This window comes from Panicum virgatum, chromosome 3K (genome assembly GCF_016808335.1).
Source record: "Panicum virgatum strain AP13 chromosome 3K, P.virgatum_v5, whole genome shotgun sequence".
NCBI lineage: Eukaryota > Viridiplantae > Streptophyta > Magnoliopsida > Poales > Poaceae > Panicum > Panicum virgatum.
In genome coordinates, this window is record NC_053138.1 from 50,155,670 (window position 1) to 50,172,645 (window position 16,976).

A 16,976-nucleotide genomic window follows, 5' to 3' on the forward strand; every position below is an offset into this window, starting at 1 on the left:
CACAATGCATGCACACTCACAAGAGCCTTGATAGCCTAGTGTCTACATGTTGTGGTAATTATTTTTATGTTAAAAACACATTTGAGCAATTTTAGATTGCCGGATATAGGAATATAATGTAGTACTTTTGTTAAAACAAAAACAGCATAGATGCACCACCAGTCCACCACTATTATTGGTTCTACATTTATCATAAATAAAAATAAAATTTTTTAAAAGAGAAAAGTAAAATAAAAAATATTCCCTGTATCTTAAAATATAGTTACTTTTAATTTTTCCAAAGTAAAATCTTTTAAACTTTGGCTATGGATAGTAAAAAGAATATAAAGATGGTAATATAAAAATGACATTAGTTGATTCATAATGAAACGAACTATCATAAAATGTACCTTTTAGTATTTGAAAACTAATTATTTTTTAAGATATTATCGGTCAAAGATGAAAATATATGAGTTTGACTTAATTTGAACGTAGCTATATTTTCCGACAGAGATAGTAACTCTTTCGCATGGGCATATATGTGAATCCATGTATGAAGTATGAACTCACCATGCGGTCCTTCAAAATGATATGGTTTCTTATTAAAGGTTGTTCCATGTAGCTCTTTAGCTGACGTGTACACCCGAATGCAAGAGCGGGCCCACGCGCTCAGACACACGTGGCGATCCTCGACCGTGCAAGCGGCAAGCCTTCCACCACCAGCGGCAGCGCATTGCAATTTGCAACTTCACCAGGTCCGCCGGAGGGGGCCCGATCCGATCCAGCACTTCCGTCGGGCACTTGGCGCGCAAAAATAGAGCGGTTGGGCCACGCTCGCGACGCGTCCGTCTTGCTGCTGGCCTGGCCTGGATCGATCCGGCCGGGAGCGAGCGCGATGGCCGGCAGGGAGAGGGACCGGGAGCTGCTCCTCCCGGTGGTGGCCGGCGAGCACGCCGCCACCAGCGACGAGGACGACTCCGAGCCAGCAACGCCCGTCGTCATGGCCGGCGGCCCGCCGCCGCCCGCGGCGTCGTCGGCGCGCGCGCTCCACCTACACCACCACCCCACCGGCATCGAGGTGACTCCATTACTTTTAACGGTCCCGTTCGTCTTGGGCGTCGTATCGAGTGACGCCGCTCCTGAACATTCCGGCACCATTGATCGATCTGGAACACAGGAATTTTGCAGGAACATGCATGGATACACTCGCAGAAATAATCGTTCAGAATTCACATGTCCTGAACGAATTGATGCTTCTGGTCGTGCACATTGTGCATTGTTTTTACGGATTTCAGGAAAGAATTTTGCGCGGTTTCCCTTTTGAAGACGCATGCAAAAACTCGCGTTTACAGACAGATGATGATGGCTACAACGTTGTGTGTTTCTGATTGTGCAGGCACTGTCGAGAGTGATTCGGAGCTGGGCGTGGAAGAAGTTCATGTCTGGATGGTCGGTGCGCGCCTTGTACCAACACTATGTAGTAACCATTCACAGATCGCTGAACCAGTGCTTGGCACTCTGTTGTCGTCGTTGCAGCGTCATCCTGCTCCCGATCGCCATCACCTTCTACACGACCTGGTGGTTCATCCGCTTCGTCGACGGCTTCTTCTCGCCCATCTACATCCACCTCGGCATACATCTCTTCGGTACACACATTGACCCGATCTGAGAAAAAAAAAGAGCTGTAATAAGAAAGGAATTATGGTGACTTCAGTAATTTTTTTCTACCTGCAATTGATGATGAACTGAAAGCCAGTTTATTTCTTTCATATCCTTTTGGCAGGTCTCGGGTTTGTGACGTCGATCACCTTCATCTTCCTCATCGGCGTGTTCATGTCGTCGTGGCTGGGCGCCTCGCTCCTCGGCCTCGGCGAGTTCTGCATCAAGAGGATGCCCCTAGTGCGCCACATCTACTCGGCTTCCAAGCAGATCAGCGCCGCCATATCGCCAGGTAGCAGCTGAAAACCCATTCCGATCAAAATTTTGGCATACCAAGTAGATGCTCTGCCTACTCACAAATAGGTGTCCATGGTTTCAGACCAGAGCTCGCGGGCGTTCAAGGAGGTGGTGATCATCCAGCACCCCAGGATCGGCGAGTATGCGCTGGGCTTCATCACGTCGACGGTGGCGCTGCGCGGCGACCAGGACCTCGCCTGCGTCTACGTGCCCACCAACAACCTCTACCTCGGCGATATCTTCCTCATGAGCCGCGCCGACGTCATCATCCCGGACCTCTCCGTCCGGGAGGCCATCGGTATATATCTAATCGACGCCCCAGTGTCCTCTCGTTGTGCCTATGGTTTCTTGTTCTTGATGTGAACTCTTCTGAAAGGGGGGAATTACATTTGTTGCAGAGATCATTCTCTCAGGCGGCATGTCCGTGCCGAAGATCATCTCGGCGGTGGAGGGCGTCGTCGGCCTCGGCGACCATGGCTGCGCGGCGAAGGACTCCTAGGACGCTGTTCTTCCCTCATAGAAGTTGACAGTAACTTGCAAGCAGCTGCAGTAACAAAGGATTCAGATCTTTATGTTGCTAGCTCTCCAAGTCATAACTGTTGGGTGGCAGATCTAGAGAACATGTTCCAGTTTTGATCAGGCATAGGGAACCTTCAACCTAGCAAGCTTTTTGCTGTGTAAATTTCTATCCGCATACATTTATATTGACAAATACTGTATCAACAGTGAATTGACATAAGTTTACATTGGAACTCAGGATAACAGATGAATGAGAAAAGAAATTAGGAATCCACGTATGGTGTGTAATTCAGCAATGCCTTGTCTCGCTGTAAAAGTATGTGCAATTTGCTTGTTTGGCAACCAAAATAATATGTGTTAATCCATCCCACGTGTATGCGAAAGGCTTATTCAGTGATCAGCTTCGATCTTTTATTGTCCATGTTACAAGATGCCCCGCCCATAAAATCCCAGCAATATCCTTCATTCGCTTTGATCAACAACTATCCAGGATAGATGCGGATGCACACAATTGACATGTGTATACTTTAACATGTCAAAATCCCGGCAACTGAAGTTATGGACACATATAGTTACCAACCAAGCCATACTGGCACACCGAAGGTTTCAACTGAGCAAGCTGCTATTAGACATTAGGCTTGCTGGATACCGCTAGGCCAAGTCATGTTCTTCACAGGCTCAAGAATTGCTTCAACTTCATGCAGAAGTTCTTCGTCAATGCCAGATGTTGACAACTCCAATGCAGCAGCTACATTCTCCTCCACCTTGTATCAAGGAAACACAAGACATTATGTGGGAAATCACTTCTTGCCATCCAAAACTTATCAGGAAACATTCTTTATGATGACGTAACATTCTTTAAACAGTACTGCGAAACTCTCATTGTAATGCTTGTTTCAGAAAGGAATAAAAAAAGGGAGATGTAATCATTGAATTAACTTTTCAAATTCACTTCCACATCCTCAGCAATAAATACGTCTTTCTGCATATAGAGAATTATAGATACCTACCTCAGCAAGGATGTTATTATCAGCTTATTGCCACAATATAAACACATAGAACGACACAACAGAACACATGTTGGTAATTTCCGTGACAACTCAGAAGTTAAAACTGACAAAATTTCCCAACAGGATGCGGTCATAATGGTGCTCCAATACACGTACATCAGTACTAGTAAACAATCAAATGCAAAAGAAACCAAAACATGATTCATCATATGGCAATACACTACTAACACAGAAAATACTTTTCTTTTCCTGTAACACCCGTATTTTCAAATTAGGAACCTAAATAAAATTAATTAGATTTGTTGTAGGTTCGATAAGGTTTTATTTAATTTATCTTGAATTTAGAGCATTTGTCGGGAATTAAATAAAATACTTAGCCATAAAAAGAAATATAAGGGGAATAGGTTTTGTTGCATTTCATGCTGCCTTTGCATCTTATTTTGGTTGTGGTTCAGTTTGGATTTGAATTCATGGGTTCAAATGTAAATTGAAAGTGTTTGAATCGTTTTAGAAAAATGAAAAAAAAAACTTTTCTTTTTCCTTACCTCGCTTTCAGCCCAGCCGCCCAACCCCATCCTTTTTCCTTTTCCTTCCCGCGGCCCAAACTCTCCTCCGCCGGCCCGTTTCCATTTTCCTTCCGGCCCAGCCCGTTCCGCGCCTTCCTTTCTCCCTCTCTCACCGACACGCGAGGCCCGCCCGTCAGGGCTTTCCCCTACCCCGGGTCGGGCACGGACTCTGCAGTCCGGCCGCACCCCGCGCCACCGCTCCGCGCCTTGGTGCGCACGCCAAGGGGCCCTGCTCCGGCCTATAAAAGGCGGCGCCCGCACCCCTTGAACCCCTCAAACCGAAGCCGCAGCCTTCGTCCTCGCAAAACCCTAGCAAGCGCCGCCGCCATTGTTGGGAGCTCGGAATTCTCCGCGACGCCGCCGTTCCGCCACTTCTTCGCTGTGTTCGAGCCTCCAGGAGCTTCGCGTCGAGGTGGTGAAGCCGCAGATCCCTTTTCCCGTTCCCCTCTCGCTCTGTTTCGCCCGGGAGTGCTTGCCGTCGCCGCCGCTCCGCCATGCGCCGCCGCAAGCTTCACTCCGCCCGTTCTAGCACGTGTCGCTGCCCTAGATCATTTGCCTGCGCCGCGCGCATGCTCCCAGTGCAAACCGCGCTCGAAATCGAGTCCCGGACGGCCGTTTTAGCCAAGTCCGGCGATGCGCCGTCGCCTCAGCTCGCCGCCGGCAGCCTTGCACCGCCGCCAGCCCGCCCCAATCCACCCCGGCCGTCCGATCCCGATCCAGTGGCTCAGATTAGATCCAATCTGAGTCAACACAGTCAGATACCGGTCAACCGTGCCGATTTTGCAAAAGAGCCCTTCTGTTTTCCTAAAATCAACCCGCCGTCCATAGCAGATCAAAAATATCTACAAAACAGCCCCTGCTTTTATGTTTTGGCCCCTGAGGATAAGGTTTAATTATGTTTTAGCCCTTAAAACTTGTTTTAGCCATAACTTTCTCGTTTTTAATCCGTTTTCGATGATCTTTGCGCCCATGCGATCCTTGCAACGTGTACAATAGTTTAGCAACCTTGTTTTGTTCTGTTTATATTGTTTAGTGTATTGTTTCTTATCTTTTGCAATTGTTTGCTTGTATGTGCGTGTTTGGTGCGATAGACAATCCGCAGTTCGAGGAGCAGCAGCAAGACCAAGGCTTCGAAGGACCGGACCAGCAGCAGTTTGAGGAAGGCAAGTGGACCCTTGACCATATTTTTGACCCATGAAACACCAAATCAATCACATTTACTTTTATGTACATGCATGTGTCTATAATACAAGGTTTTAAAAAACGTTATTAAACTATGTTTAATCGCGATTAAACGCTAAACGTCACCCTAACGTTTCGTTTAAGGGGTATTCGTTCATTTAGACGCTGTGCGCGCCTAGGCGTTCGTCTAAACGCGCTGTAGCGTTTAAACGGCGCTGAATCGGGAAAAAACGCGGGAAAGCGCTGAAAAATCGCGCAGCTCGCGCTGAATCTGGGAAGCGCGCGGCGCTGGGGCGGGACCGCGGGAAGAAGGAAATAATGGCGCTGTCCCGAGCGGGAATATCTGCGCGGGAACGAGGCACGGGCGGGCACTGAGAAGCGCAGGAAACGGCGGGCCCGAGCGGCAGTCCGCGGCAAAATCGACGGCAAGAAACGTCGCCAATCCAGTCCGCCTCCCATCCCCTGCTCGTCGCTCTCGCTCTCGCTCCTGCGCCGCCCGCCTCCCGCCTCTCCGCCTCCGCCTCCCGCACTGCAGCCCGTCGGCAAGAAAGGCGGCGCAGGACCAGGAGTCGACAAAGCAGGACCGGGCGCGTCCCTATGCGTGGCATCCCCCTGTCTCGTACCTGCCCGGCGGACACAAGTCGCTGCGCAGCATGGGCATCTCGTACCCGCCCGGCGACCGCATCCGCTTGCAGCGCGGCACCTCCGTCTGACGCCTGCTGCCTGCTCCATCTGCTTCCTCCGACCAGCTTCCTCTGAGCCAGCTGCGACTGTGAGCCGAACTGCCGAAGACTGAAGCTCACCTGTCCAGGTATGCACGCATGTCGCATCCTCTCTCCGACTCTCCCCTCTTCCTCTGTTTCTTAAAGAGTAACCAGGCCCTTGTCTTTAGCCTTTATGCTTGTTTATTTGCATAGAAAACAGAGGGCGCACATGGTTCTGGTCAAGTAGTTTGATTTGAATATTATGTGAATATTTTTATATGCTAATTACTCTACTATCTATGCTAATTGCTCTGCTTTCTATGCTACTTGCTGTGTGGCTCTGCTTTATATGCTGCTTGCTCTGTTGCTAAGAATTTGCATGCTAAGAATTGCCAGTGTTAAGTCATTGTTTGCTGTTTAATTTAAGTGGCATTAATATATACTTATATAGTTTGATTTCTGCATGTCAATCACTCAATTGATGGATTGGATTGGGGATTTAGGGTTAAGATCACATGTTTACTGCCTGTCTGCCTCAGTAGGTCAATAGCTCCTTAGTCCTCATCATGCTGCATTGATCTGTTGGTCCTTATTATGCCTTGTATGTTGTTCTTGTGTTGGGATTAGGATGTCGACGTCCGAAGCTGCTGCTGCTGGTGGTTCTACGGCAGCCACTCTAGAAGCCGCCGAGCCTGACAACCACCTAAAGAGGAAATCATCTGATATAGGCTGGGAGTGGGGGCGTCTTTGTGATCCAAATGACAAGAACAAAGTCAAGTGTCTTTTTTGTGGTCAAGAGGCAGCAGGAATTAATCGCCTTAAGCAGCATCTTGCTCATAAAGGCTCATCTATTGTGAAGTGCAAAAAAGTTCCTGATGAAGTTAAGCAAAAGTGCTTTAAGAATCTTGATGAAATAGCAAAGAAGAAGAAAGGTAAGCAGGAACATGAGAAAGAGGTTAGGGAAAACGTGCAAATTGCAATAGGTGAAGATGAAGTGATAGAAGTTGAGTCACTTGCTGGAAGCTCAAGTACACCTCGCAAGCTAGGACCCATGGACAAATTTGCACGTCCAATTGATCCCAAGTTAACCCCTGTTGAAGCTAAGAGGCAACAAAACATAAATGAAGCACTTTGGAAAGAGAGAACACACCAAGTGCAGCAATATGTTGCTAAATGGGTGTATACACATGGTATGTTCTGCACTAATTTACCAATCCTTATTGCTGCAGCCTGCAGCCTTCATACTTAATCAATTCCCTACATTTTAAGTTGTTGGAATTTTAAGCAAAAGTGCCTTTTATTTTGCAGCTGTTGCATTCAATGCAATTGACAATGATGAGTTCAAAGAAATGGTTGAGGCTATTGGTCAATTTGGTCCTGGTTTCCAACCTCCTACTACTCATGATCTTCGTGGTAAATTGTTGGAAGAGGAGCTCGCAAGAACCAAAAGCTTACTACAAGACCGTGAAGATGAAAAAATAAAGCATGGCTGCTCCATCATGACTGATGCTTGCACAGATATGAAGAGAATAAGTATTATGAACCTGTGCACAAATACTAGTGAGGGCACAACTTTTATCAAGTCAAAGGAGATGTCAGATGTGTCACACACTAGTGAAATTATATATGAGCTAGTTGATAAGGCAATTGAGGATACAGGTGCTGAACATGTGGTGCAAATTGTGACAGATAATGCTTCTAACAACATAGGAGCTAAGGCATTGCTGCACCTCAAGAGGCCAAATATATTTTGGACTTCTTGTGCATCTCATACCATCAATCTTATGCTGCAAGGTATTGGTAACCTTGCAAAATTCAAGAAGACAATTGATCTAGCAAAATCATTCACTATCTTTGTCTATGGTCACCACCGAACTTTGGCATGTTTGAGGTCCTTCACCTTGAAGAGAGAAATCATAAGGCCAGGGGTAACTAGATTTGCTACAGCCTTTCTTACAATGCAAAGTATGATGGAAAAGAAGGATTGTCTAAGGAAGATGGTGGTTGACTCCAAGTGGTATGAATTACCTGAAGTGAAGACTAAAAAGGATTGTCTAAGGAAGATGGTGGTTGACGCCAAGTTATATAAATATTAATATCTACTTGTCTACTTATCTTCAATTTGTGTGTGGACCATAAGACCATTATTGTGTTGTACTGCTATTTATTTGTGCCTTTGTGGACCATTAAGGCATGTCAGCATGTGAACTATGAATCTGTGATTGTTGTGTCTTGTCATGTACTCGTGTGTATATTTTCTTGTGATAGCCTTGTGCTGCTGGCCTGTTGCCCTCATACATGAGTTTCTTTACCTATTTGATTTTTCTGTTTTCATATTATTAACTTGTCTCTCTTTGATTGTTAGTTGCTGTTGAATGCAAGAAACCAAGCAGAAAAGGAAATGATGTCAAAAACAAGTGTGCAGCAAGAGGTATGGTCACTATTATCACTTCTAGTTGTGTTATTACTCCTGATTTTGCCCAAAAACTAAAAAAACCAAAAAACGTTTAATCTACGTTTAAACTTCCAAAACTCTAAACCATAGGCTAGCGCACGCACAACGCACAACGTTTTTTAAAACCTTGCTATAATATGATGGGACCCGAATTAAGGACATGACTAGCTTTGTTTACCTTTATCCTTGATCAACTTGGGTTTAATTTTCATGTTGGGTAGCTATGCTAGTTGCTATACTTTGGTTATGGTTGGTTAATGATGGTACAAAAGCTATACTTGTTTTACTTCATGTTCATGATGGCATAATGTTGTTAATCAAGAGTATATGATTTAATTGGAACATGAAGAACCACCCAAGAAAATAGTGCAACCACAATACCATATGGCTCTGGTCTTGGCTAAGTAACTAGATGATCTATATGTCGTGCCTGGGGCGTTTGATTTGGTGGATTGTTGGGTTATCGAGCTTTGAGGAGCGGGTGAAGGAAGCTTCGTCTTCTGAGGTACCGCAGAAAGTAAGGGACCGGCGCGTACATATAGTGATTCTTTGAAAAGGCCTCATAGTGAATCCCTAGCCACTCACCAAAGGAAGTGTTTAAGGGCCTTGCAAACCCGGGCGACATGGGAAACACGAGTTGTGGGTAAAATGTACAACCTCTGCAGAGTGTAAAACTGATATATCAGTCGTGCTCACAGTTACGAGCGGCTTGGACCCTCACATGATAAGTGAACTTGAAGTTGATCTAAATCGTTGTTTTTACTTATGATTATGTTGCTTATCTTCATATATGCTTATCTTGTGGGTTTAATGGTATATACTTATATCTTGTTAATGTTTGCTACTAAAACATGATCAACTAAAAGTGCTGAGTGCAGTTAAACCGTGTCAGCTATTCCTTGTCTTAGTCTTGCATGTATTATAGTTGTTTCCCTACCACTTGTTGAGTACCAACCATAAGTGTACTCACCCTTGCATACTTGCTGCTCAGACAACAATAACTGTCCGGAGTATCTAGAAGACTTCGAAGATTTCTAGGCGTATGTCTTCCAGTCATCTGCCTGTGCTGAAGAAGATTTCGCTGCTACTTTATAGACATTTATTTATTCGCTTAAGACATTCGATTTTGTAATAAAGTTATTTAATACTCTCTTTTCGCTTTGCACTCGTTGTGATATTCACATTATAGTCAATCATATGTGTGTAAACTGATCCTGGTGCACATATGAGATGCATTCGGTTTGCCTTCATAAACCGGGTGTGACATTTCCCCTCAATGAAAAAGAATCAATAAATTTCTTAACTTTTAAGAAGATATGAGAACAGATTTGGCAAGAAAGTACCTGTATTAGCAAACCAAAATAGGAACTTATACAAAATGTTATTTATGGTCCCAATAACATGGTTATCCTTATTTTCTCGAACACACATGGCTGTCTGCCATAATAAAATATTAGGGATTAACTCTTCTGCTTGTTACACTGTGATTATACTATGAGGATACAAAATATTTTGCTTGTTAATATTAAAAAGGAAAGATTAAAATTTTTTGTTAGACCATGTGTAATAACTAATAAGATCTAGCCAAATATACTTTCTTTTTATAGGAGCCAGTCAACTGGTGATTCACTTGCATAAGGCTAAGAAAGGAAGCATGAAATTATGTTATGCAACATACATGCTTAGGTAATAATATGCCTTCTAATTTCTAAAGCAACTTAAAGAGTTCGATAAGATGCTGGTCATAATTTATTGGTCACGCTCTGTGAATATGCTGCATAGAGGGCAAAGTACAAAAAGGAAATATGTACCTGTTTTGAAGAGTTCATTCCAACAAGAACTGTAGAAATTTCATTGTTCATCAGGCTGTATTGCATAGCTAGCTTCGTGATGCTTTTCCCCTTTTTGCTACAGTGCTCTGCAGCTGCCCTGCATGCTGACTGATAATAACAGGCTACATTATACTTGTCAATTGAATATCTAACACAGCTTGGAATAATAAATACAAGTATACAACAACAACAACAACAACAACAACAACAACATAGCCTTTTTTCCCAAGCAAGTTGGGGTAGGCTAGAGATGAAACCCGAAAGAAATAAGTTCAAGGTTCAGGCACATTTATAGCTAGTCTCCAAGCGCTCCTATCCAAAGCTATCTCTTTAGAAATATTCCAATCCCTTGGAATAATAAATACAAGCAATTAATATAAATAAGGTTAAAACTTCAGCAAGATATGGAAGGAGAGATGACCAAACAGAATTCTCAATTTGCAACCAGACAGTTTATCCTTGAGAGATGACAAAAAGAATTCTCAACGTGCAGCCAGACAGTTTGTCCAAGCTACAAATATCATCAAGAATGTCAAGTCAAGAGATGCCCTGGCAATTTTGTCGCACCTCTTTGTTAGTCCTTATGGACTCGGAATGATTAAATTACACTTCTGGTATTAAATTGTACTGTACATACATCTAGAGTATGTAGTTTTAGAATATCATTGTAGTAGTGCACATATTATACTGTGCAACATCAAGATTACTAATGGCAATAAAATTACACATATTCTGTATTAAATTAGTGAGTTGATTACATGATCAACATCTTGAAAATTATGTGGGAACATAATCACAGGAGGTGCCAAGGTGGCCCACAACACTAAAACAGGTGGTGGGCCAAGCAAGGAGGCTGACTGGCCCTGCCATACCAGGATCAGGTTTGATCCTCTGATCTCTCTATTGTCGTTTTCAAAAATTATCTGAATTGTTGGAGTTCACCATGGAGCTTGCGCAGCCCATAGGCAAAGACACCAACAAAAAAAAATGAAGCTTTACTCAAGTGATTGGTGCTGCTCAAAACGAGCAGCATTTTCCATTGTATTTAGAAACTATTTAAAGGAAAATGTAGAGCTAAACTCTGGAGATAATCTTCTCATTTGCATGACATTTGCGCATCATAGATCGTGTCATCCCACGACCATGCAGAGCCACGCATAAACCAGGCACTAGATAGCATGCTTGGTCGTGTGCAAGTGCCACACGAATCAGGTAGGTACAGAAAATTGGCATAAACCAATACTCATAGACTGGAAATATAATAGAGAATTGCACCTTCTTGTAAGTTCTTAACAAAATTTTCAACTTCCCTAAGCATAAAAAAAGCATAAGCTACAGAAAATTGCCAAAAAAATAATAAGTGCAGGGTGCAATGTGCCAGATCTCTTTACCTTGATCCATTGACCATTACCCAACCCAATATTTGAGCACACCTTCCGCAGAACGATTATTTCATCTTTTGTATAGTGAAAATTCTGGTTTCTTTTTCTACAACTCCCACCTCTGTGCAAGATCCATTTTGTGAAATAGATGGGATGAATTCTACTTGGACCAAATAAATGAACAATTCGCATCCATATTTTTACTGCAATGAGTATTATGCTCAAGTCGAATCACTACACAAACCCCATTGAAGGTAATCAGGTAGACAATCCCAACACACTGCAGATTTTGTGTAAAAGATTTAGGGGGCTAATTTTATAAGGAGTTCATTGCATCGTAAACCCTAAAAGCCTTAATCTAAACCTTAAATCTAAACTTGTCTTTCTCATTTTTACCCATGTTACTTTTCAATAATTGAAACCACACCTTGATGCCTCGTACATGTATGATTGCGCACTCATACTGGATTAACTTATCTATCTCGTATTTTCCCCTTGTTCCTGTCCAAGTCATTGAAAAAACTCATATATGGCTCCAGTGTGTTCCACTTGCAAATAGTGCCAACATGGCATGTTATTTAGAATCAGGCCTCTTGCAAGTAAAATGGGTGATTCACATTTCATTGCATAAGTTGCAGGCAGTTAACCTCCTGACAAATTGCATATTACAAAGCACTAGTCTTTGTTTGTTCTACAATCAACAGGCACTAGACAAATGTAAATCACGTTAAGGGGATACCTTAAGATGTTCCGGTGCAGGGTGCCAGTCTGGGGGCCCATTATCTGTGAGAAGACCCATCGCAAGGGGCGAAGCGGTGATAACCCCGACGCCCTTGCTCTTCAAGTAGGGGAGCAGATCGACCAGGGAGGTGTCGTTGATCCCGTAGTGGCAGTAGGACAGGATGACATCCACCGAGCCCAGCGGCGCCCGGTCGAGCACGTACGGGTAGATGCTGAGGGGCAGCCCGGTGATTCCAATGAACCGCGCCTTCCCGCTCTCCTTGATCTTCCGGAGCGCAGGAACGGTCTCATTCACAATCTACAATAACAACGAGTATCAGCAGAGCGACTTGCTGGATCCCGCGTCACGCGAGCTGCAGGGGCGGGCGCGGCAATTCGCCGAGCAGGTGGCGGGCGACCTGGTCGAGGCTGGTGAACTCGATGTCGTGGGCGTGGAGGATGTCGACGTAGTCGAGCCCCAGGCGGGCGAGGCTCTCGTCGACGCTGCGGGCGACGCGGGCGGCGGAGAAGTCGAACCCTTCGTCCTTGTAGCGGCCGCACTTGGTGGCGACGACGACCTGGTCCCGCGGGACGGCCGCGTGGCGGAGGCAGTCGCCGAGGACGGACTCCGAGACCGTGCCGCCGTAGTACCTGCGCGCCGGCGGGCGGAGAGGGGGGCGGGTCAGCGCTGGAGCGGGGAGGGGGGAGGGGAGGCGAGGCCGCGAGGGGGGGTGTTTGGTTCAGCGTATGTACGGGGAGGTGTCGAAGAAGTTGACGCCGAGGTCGAGCGCGCGGCGGACGGCGGCGCGGGCGGCGTCGCGGGGCACGTCCCCGAAGACGTTGCCGAGCGGGGAGGCGCCGAAGCCGACGGCGCTGACGCGGAGGCCCGTGCCGCCCATCTCGCGGAGCTCCATGGCCGGACTCTGCAGTGGGCGGCGGTGCCCAGTCGTTGTGGTGTCCAAATCAAGCAGGGGAATCCAATCTGACAATCTGAGCGACGTGACGTGGGCCGGATATGGGCCACGTGGGTTCGGCAGATATGCTCTTCCGTCACGGCTGTACCTACGTGAAGGTGAGTCCTCTCTGACTGAAAAAAGTGAAAACCAAATTAATTCCGGATAATTTTGAACTGCAGTTGATAGCTTTTTGGTATGTTCAAACACTTGGGAATATTTAGTTTTTAGAAATCTTAAATATCTAAATTTAAAACTGATAGAAAGGTCGGACAAACATGACCTAAACCGTATAATTTCTGAGCTGCGACTTAGGAATAATTTTTTTATTATTTACAAAGCTGGTTCCTATAAGTGGAATTGACCCTGCATAGATCAATATATTTGTGTAGTAATAATATGGTCATTTCAGCCTACGATTTTGGGGGGAGGGGGAATATATACCTTCTGTGGGATGGGGCACCAGAGTTACACCATACAAAATAAATTTTTTGACCTAGTAAGTTCAAAATATTAAGGACCAAATATTAATCTAATGTGGGCAACTTTAATTTTTAAAAAAACTAAATTAAGTATTTATAGAACTTAGTTCAACATCTTCGATAAACTAGCTACATACGGACATCTTGAACCTGTCCCGTATCCTCAAAATGTTGAACATCTATATTCAAATGTTGAAAAGGTGCATTTTTGGATGTTTATTTTTTAAAATAATAAAAAATCAAAACTTATTCGAGCCTGAACTTATTCACATAGGATCTCGTTTTGTGGTATAAATTCTGAATTGGTAGAACCATGGTTCAAATGGAATTCAAAACACATAGACGGCTTTCAAAGTGCATTTTTTCTGTTTGAGTGAAAACAGTTACATAGTATATACGGTGCAAGCTAGTATCGAGAATAGTAGAATGGCAGCTCGTTGGTAAAATGCAGGGTCGTGGTCCTAGCAGAGCACGGAGAGGTTGCAGATATGCCTGGAGAACTCAAGGTGATTATGGTGGTATCATTGACCGATTGGTGGCTTGTGTCTATAGTATAGTGTCATCCTGGTTCTTGATATTTGCTTGACGATGTATAGGGTCCAGATACCTTCCATTCCAAGCCTGTAACTCGTGGGGGCATACGTTTGGATGAATGCTAGAAACACCGTATCAGTATACATATTGCATATCCTGGAGTGATACAAGACATAGTATTTATAGATGTAATTCTCGCGTTATCGGGCCTCTCACTCTGCCTTTGCCGCACGCATACGCCTTCTGGATTTGTTCACAGGGGTCAGGCTATTATTGTTTATTAGGTGAGAAATGAGTGCTGAAGTCCTTTGCCACTTTTCGCAAAAAAAAAAATACTTTGCCACTCGTATGGAAAATTAAGGATTTTTTAAAGTAAATGGCAGGAGCTCTGCCATTCAATTAAGAAGGAATAGAAGTTTTAAGTACAAAAAAGGTTAGCCAAACCACACTGGATGACTAACCCACCCAGGTGCCGTGGCACAGCACAACACGCCACTGCATCGAGTCATCGTTGCCGAGCTAGATAAGCCAGCAGCTTCGACTTCCCAAAGCAAAACCCTAGACGACCACCACCAGGCAAACTAGCAAAAGACCAAGGTCACGTAGGTCATCGTTGCCGAGCTCAAACGTAGCGCGAAGAGCAGCTTTGACTTCCCATCGCGAACCAAGGCCCCGCCCCCGGTGACCACCCAAACACACCTATGGCAACCCCAGGGTCGAAGGACAGCCCGCCCCGTGTTATTGTTGCCAAGTTACATCCCCTGACGTAGTAGCTCTGACCTCACGTCACAGTATTTGGCCCCGCCTGCCAGGCGGCCGGCGAGAGGTGAAAGGCGACCACCAAAGACAACAAATGTCGAGGCCATAACGATTTCCATGTGCGACGCCTTCAAGAAGGGCATGACGCTGAAAGCGTCACCGTCGCACGTCCAAGAAGGACAAGGTTTTCACCCCTGGAGGAAAGATGTTAGAGGGGGAGGAAGCACGATGCCCCCAACGGGGAAACGGCACCCACAGGCGTCGCCATCGTCAAAGGCTTTTGCCCAAAGTACCTCCCCCTCCGCACAAAGCACTAGGCCCCGAAGACCCAAAAGCCAGCCACCACCGTCGTCGAAGTCGCTCCGCTCCACGACTGCATGTCCAGAGGGGTGTCGACGCGCCAGCTGCACATGGAAAACGCACAGCTGCGTCGGCAGCCACCCCCTCCGAACGTGCAGCACGATGCACCAAAGACGCTGCTCCATCACAGCCAACCACTCCCCTGATGTCACCCAGGCCACGCAGCCCGCCGATGCCAGCCTCAAGGTGCAGCGAGCAGGTTAGACCTGCCCGCCGGAGGCCTGGCGAAGCCAGCCGCGCCGCCAAGGCGTCGCCGGCCACCATGCCTAGTCATCACCAGCCAGCACCTCCATGGCGCAGCCGGCTAGACCAAGCTGGCCACCGCCGGCCGCGTCGCCACAACCGCCGCGCCGCCCCCACGCTCTGTCGCAGCAGAGCAGAGGAAGGATGTAACACCTCAGGTGTTTGGCACTATTAAACAAGCAATTAACATGCAATGACACAGTTAACCCTAGTCGGTTAATTACTTAAAAGCCGGGTTCCGTTTAAATACACCAAAAAGTCAACTCTCGCATCTTTGATTAAACGAACTTTTGCCCAACATGAAAGTTGTAGAGCTTGACAAGATAAACAACTCTCGTGTCCAAAGTTTTTCAAGTTCTAACATGAAAATTTGAGAAAAACCCCGAAACACAAGCGGGATCATTAAACTGGATTTCAAATTTTAAACTTTCAAACCAACGCTCAAATGCATTTTTGCCTAAAAGGAAAGTTGTAGGAAATTTAATTTTGAACAACTTTCGTGTTCAAAATTTTTCGAGTTTCCATTGAAAATCTTAAGTTTGAACCAAGTCAAACCGCTGACTTTTTCTCCCTCTCTCCACTCTCTTTCTCTCTCCCCTCTCTCTCTTCCCCGCTGACTCTCTCCTCTCTGCTCTGTGCGCGCGCGCAGGCACTTGAGCGCGCGTGCGCTCGCTGCCTCGCTGCGCTGCTGCCGCGGCCTTGCTGCCTCGCTGCCGCCGCGCTACCTCGCCGCGCCGCTGACGCCCCTCCACTTGAGCGCGCACGCTGTCCTCGCCGCGCCCAGCCCGTTGACGCGCACGCCGCGACAAGCGCACGGCGACGCGCCGCCTCGCCGCCGTAGCGCCCAAACGGGCCGGCCGTGCACCTGCTGCCCGCACGCCACCCCGCCATCATCGCCTCGCCTTCACTGCGTCGCTGCCCCGCTGCTGCCTCGCCGCTCAGCCACGCCAGCGCGCCATAAACGCGCACGCGGAGCGCCATGGCTACCCTCGCCGCCGACGCCCTGCTTCCTCCGCCGAGCGTCCCGCCCCCTCCTCACACCCTCACTCCCCCATTTAGCTCGCGCCGCACGTGTGCACGCACGCCCGCACCCCATTCCCCTCGCATCCGCCCCACCCCTTCGCCCAGAGCGGCCAGCGCCGCCGCGCCACCGCGCCGCGCCGCCGCGCCCCCATTTTCCGCCCGCCGAGCCACGGCTCTCGCGGAGAGCCCAGCTCAGCGCCCCTCCACCCCCACCGAGCACGCAGCGAGCTCTATTTCACCCCCAGGCAGCTCCCAGGCCCGCCCAATTTTCCCCGGAGCCTCCCAGCGCCGCGGAACACCGCCGCCGCCGTCGTGAA

At 46.8% G+C, this 16,976-nt stretch overlaps 2 protein-coding genes across 2 annotated transcripts; one reads left to right on the forward strand and one right to left on the reverse strand.

The window, feature by feature from the left end:
- Positions 1–1,185: 1,185 nt before the first annotated feature.
- Positions 1,186–2,434, forward strand: LOC120701010 (protein LIKE COV 3-like). The gene is made up of 4 exons (XM_039985184.1): positions 1,186–1,625; positions 1,763–1,930; positions 2,018–2,233; positions 2,334–2,434. Exons 1-4 carry the CDS (start codon positions 1,418–1,420, stop codon positions 2,432–2,434), a joined length of 693 nt encoding a protein of 230 aa, XP_039841118.1. The 5' UTR covers positions 1,186–1,417.
- Positions 2,435–2,732: 298 nt separating this feature from the next.
- Positions 2,733–13,311, reverse strand: LOC120699475 (L-galactose dehydrogenase-like). The gene is made up of 5 exons (XM_039983478.1): positions 13,059–13,311; positions 12,725–12,956; positions 12,325–12,624; positions 10,183–10,311; positions 2,733–3,218 (listed from the first exon to the last, which is right to left on the reverse strand). Exons 1-5 carry the CDS (start codon positions 13,217–13,219, stop codon positions 3,087–3,089), a joined length of 954 nt encoding a protein of 317 aa, XP_039839412.1. The 5' UTR covers positions 13,220–13,311; the 3' UTR covers positions 2,733–3,086.
- Positions 13,312–16,976: the final 3,665 nt, after the last annotated feature.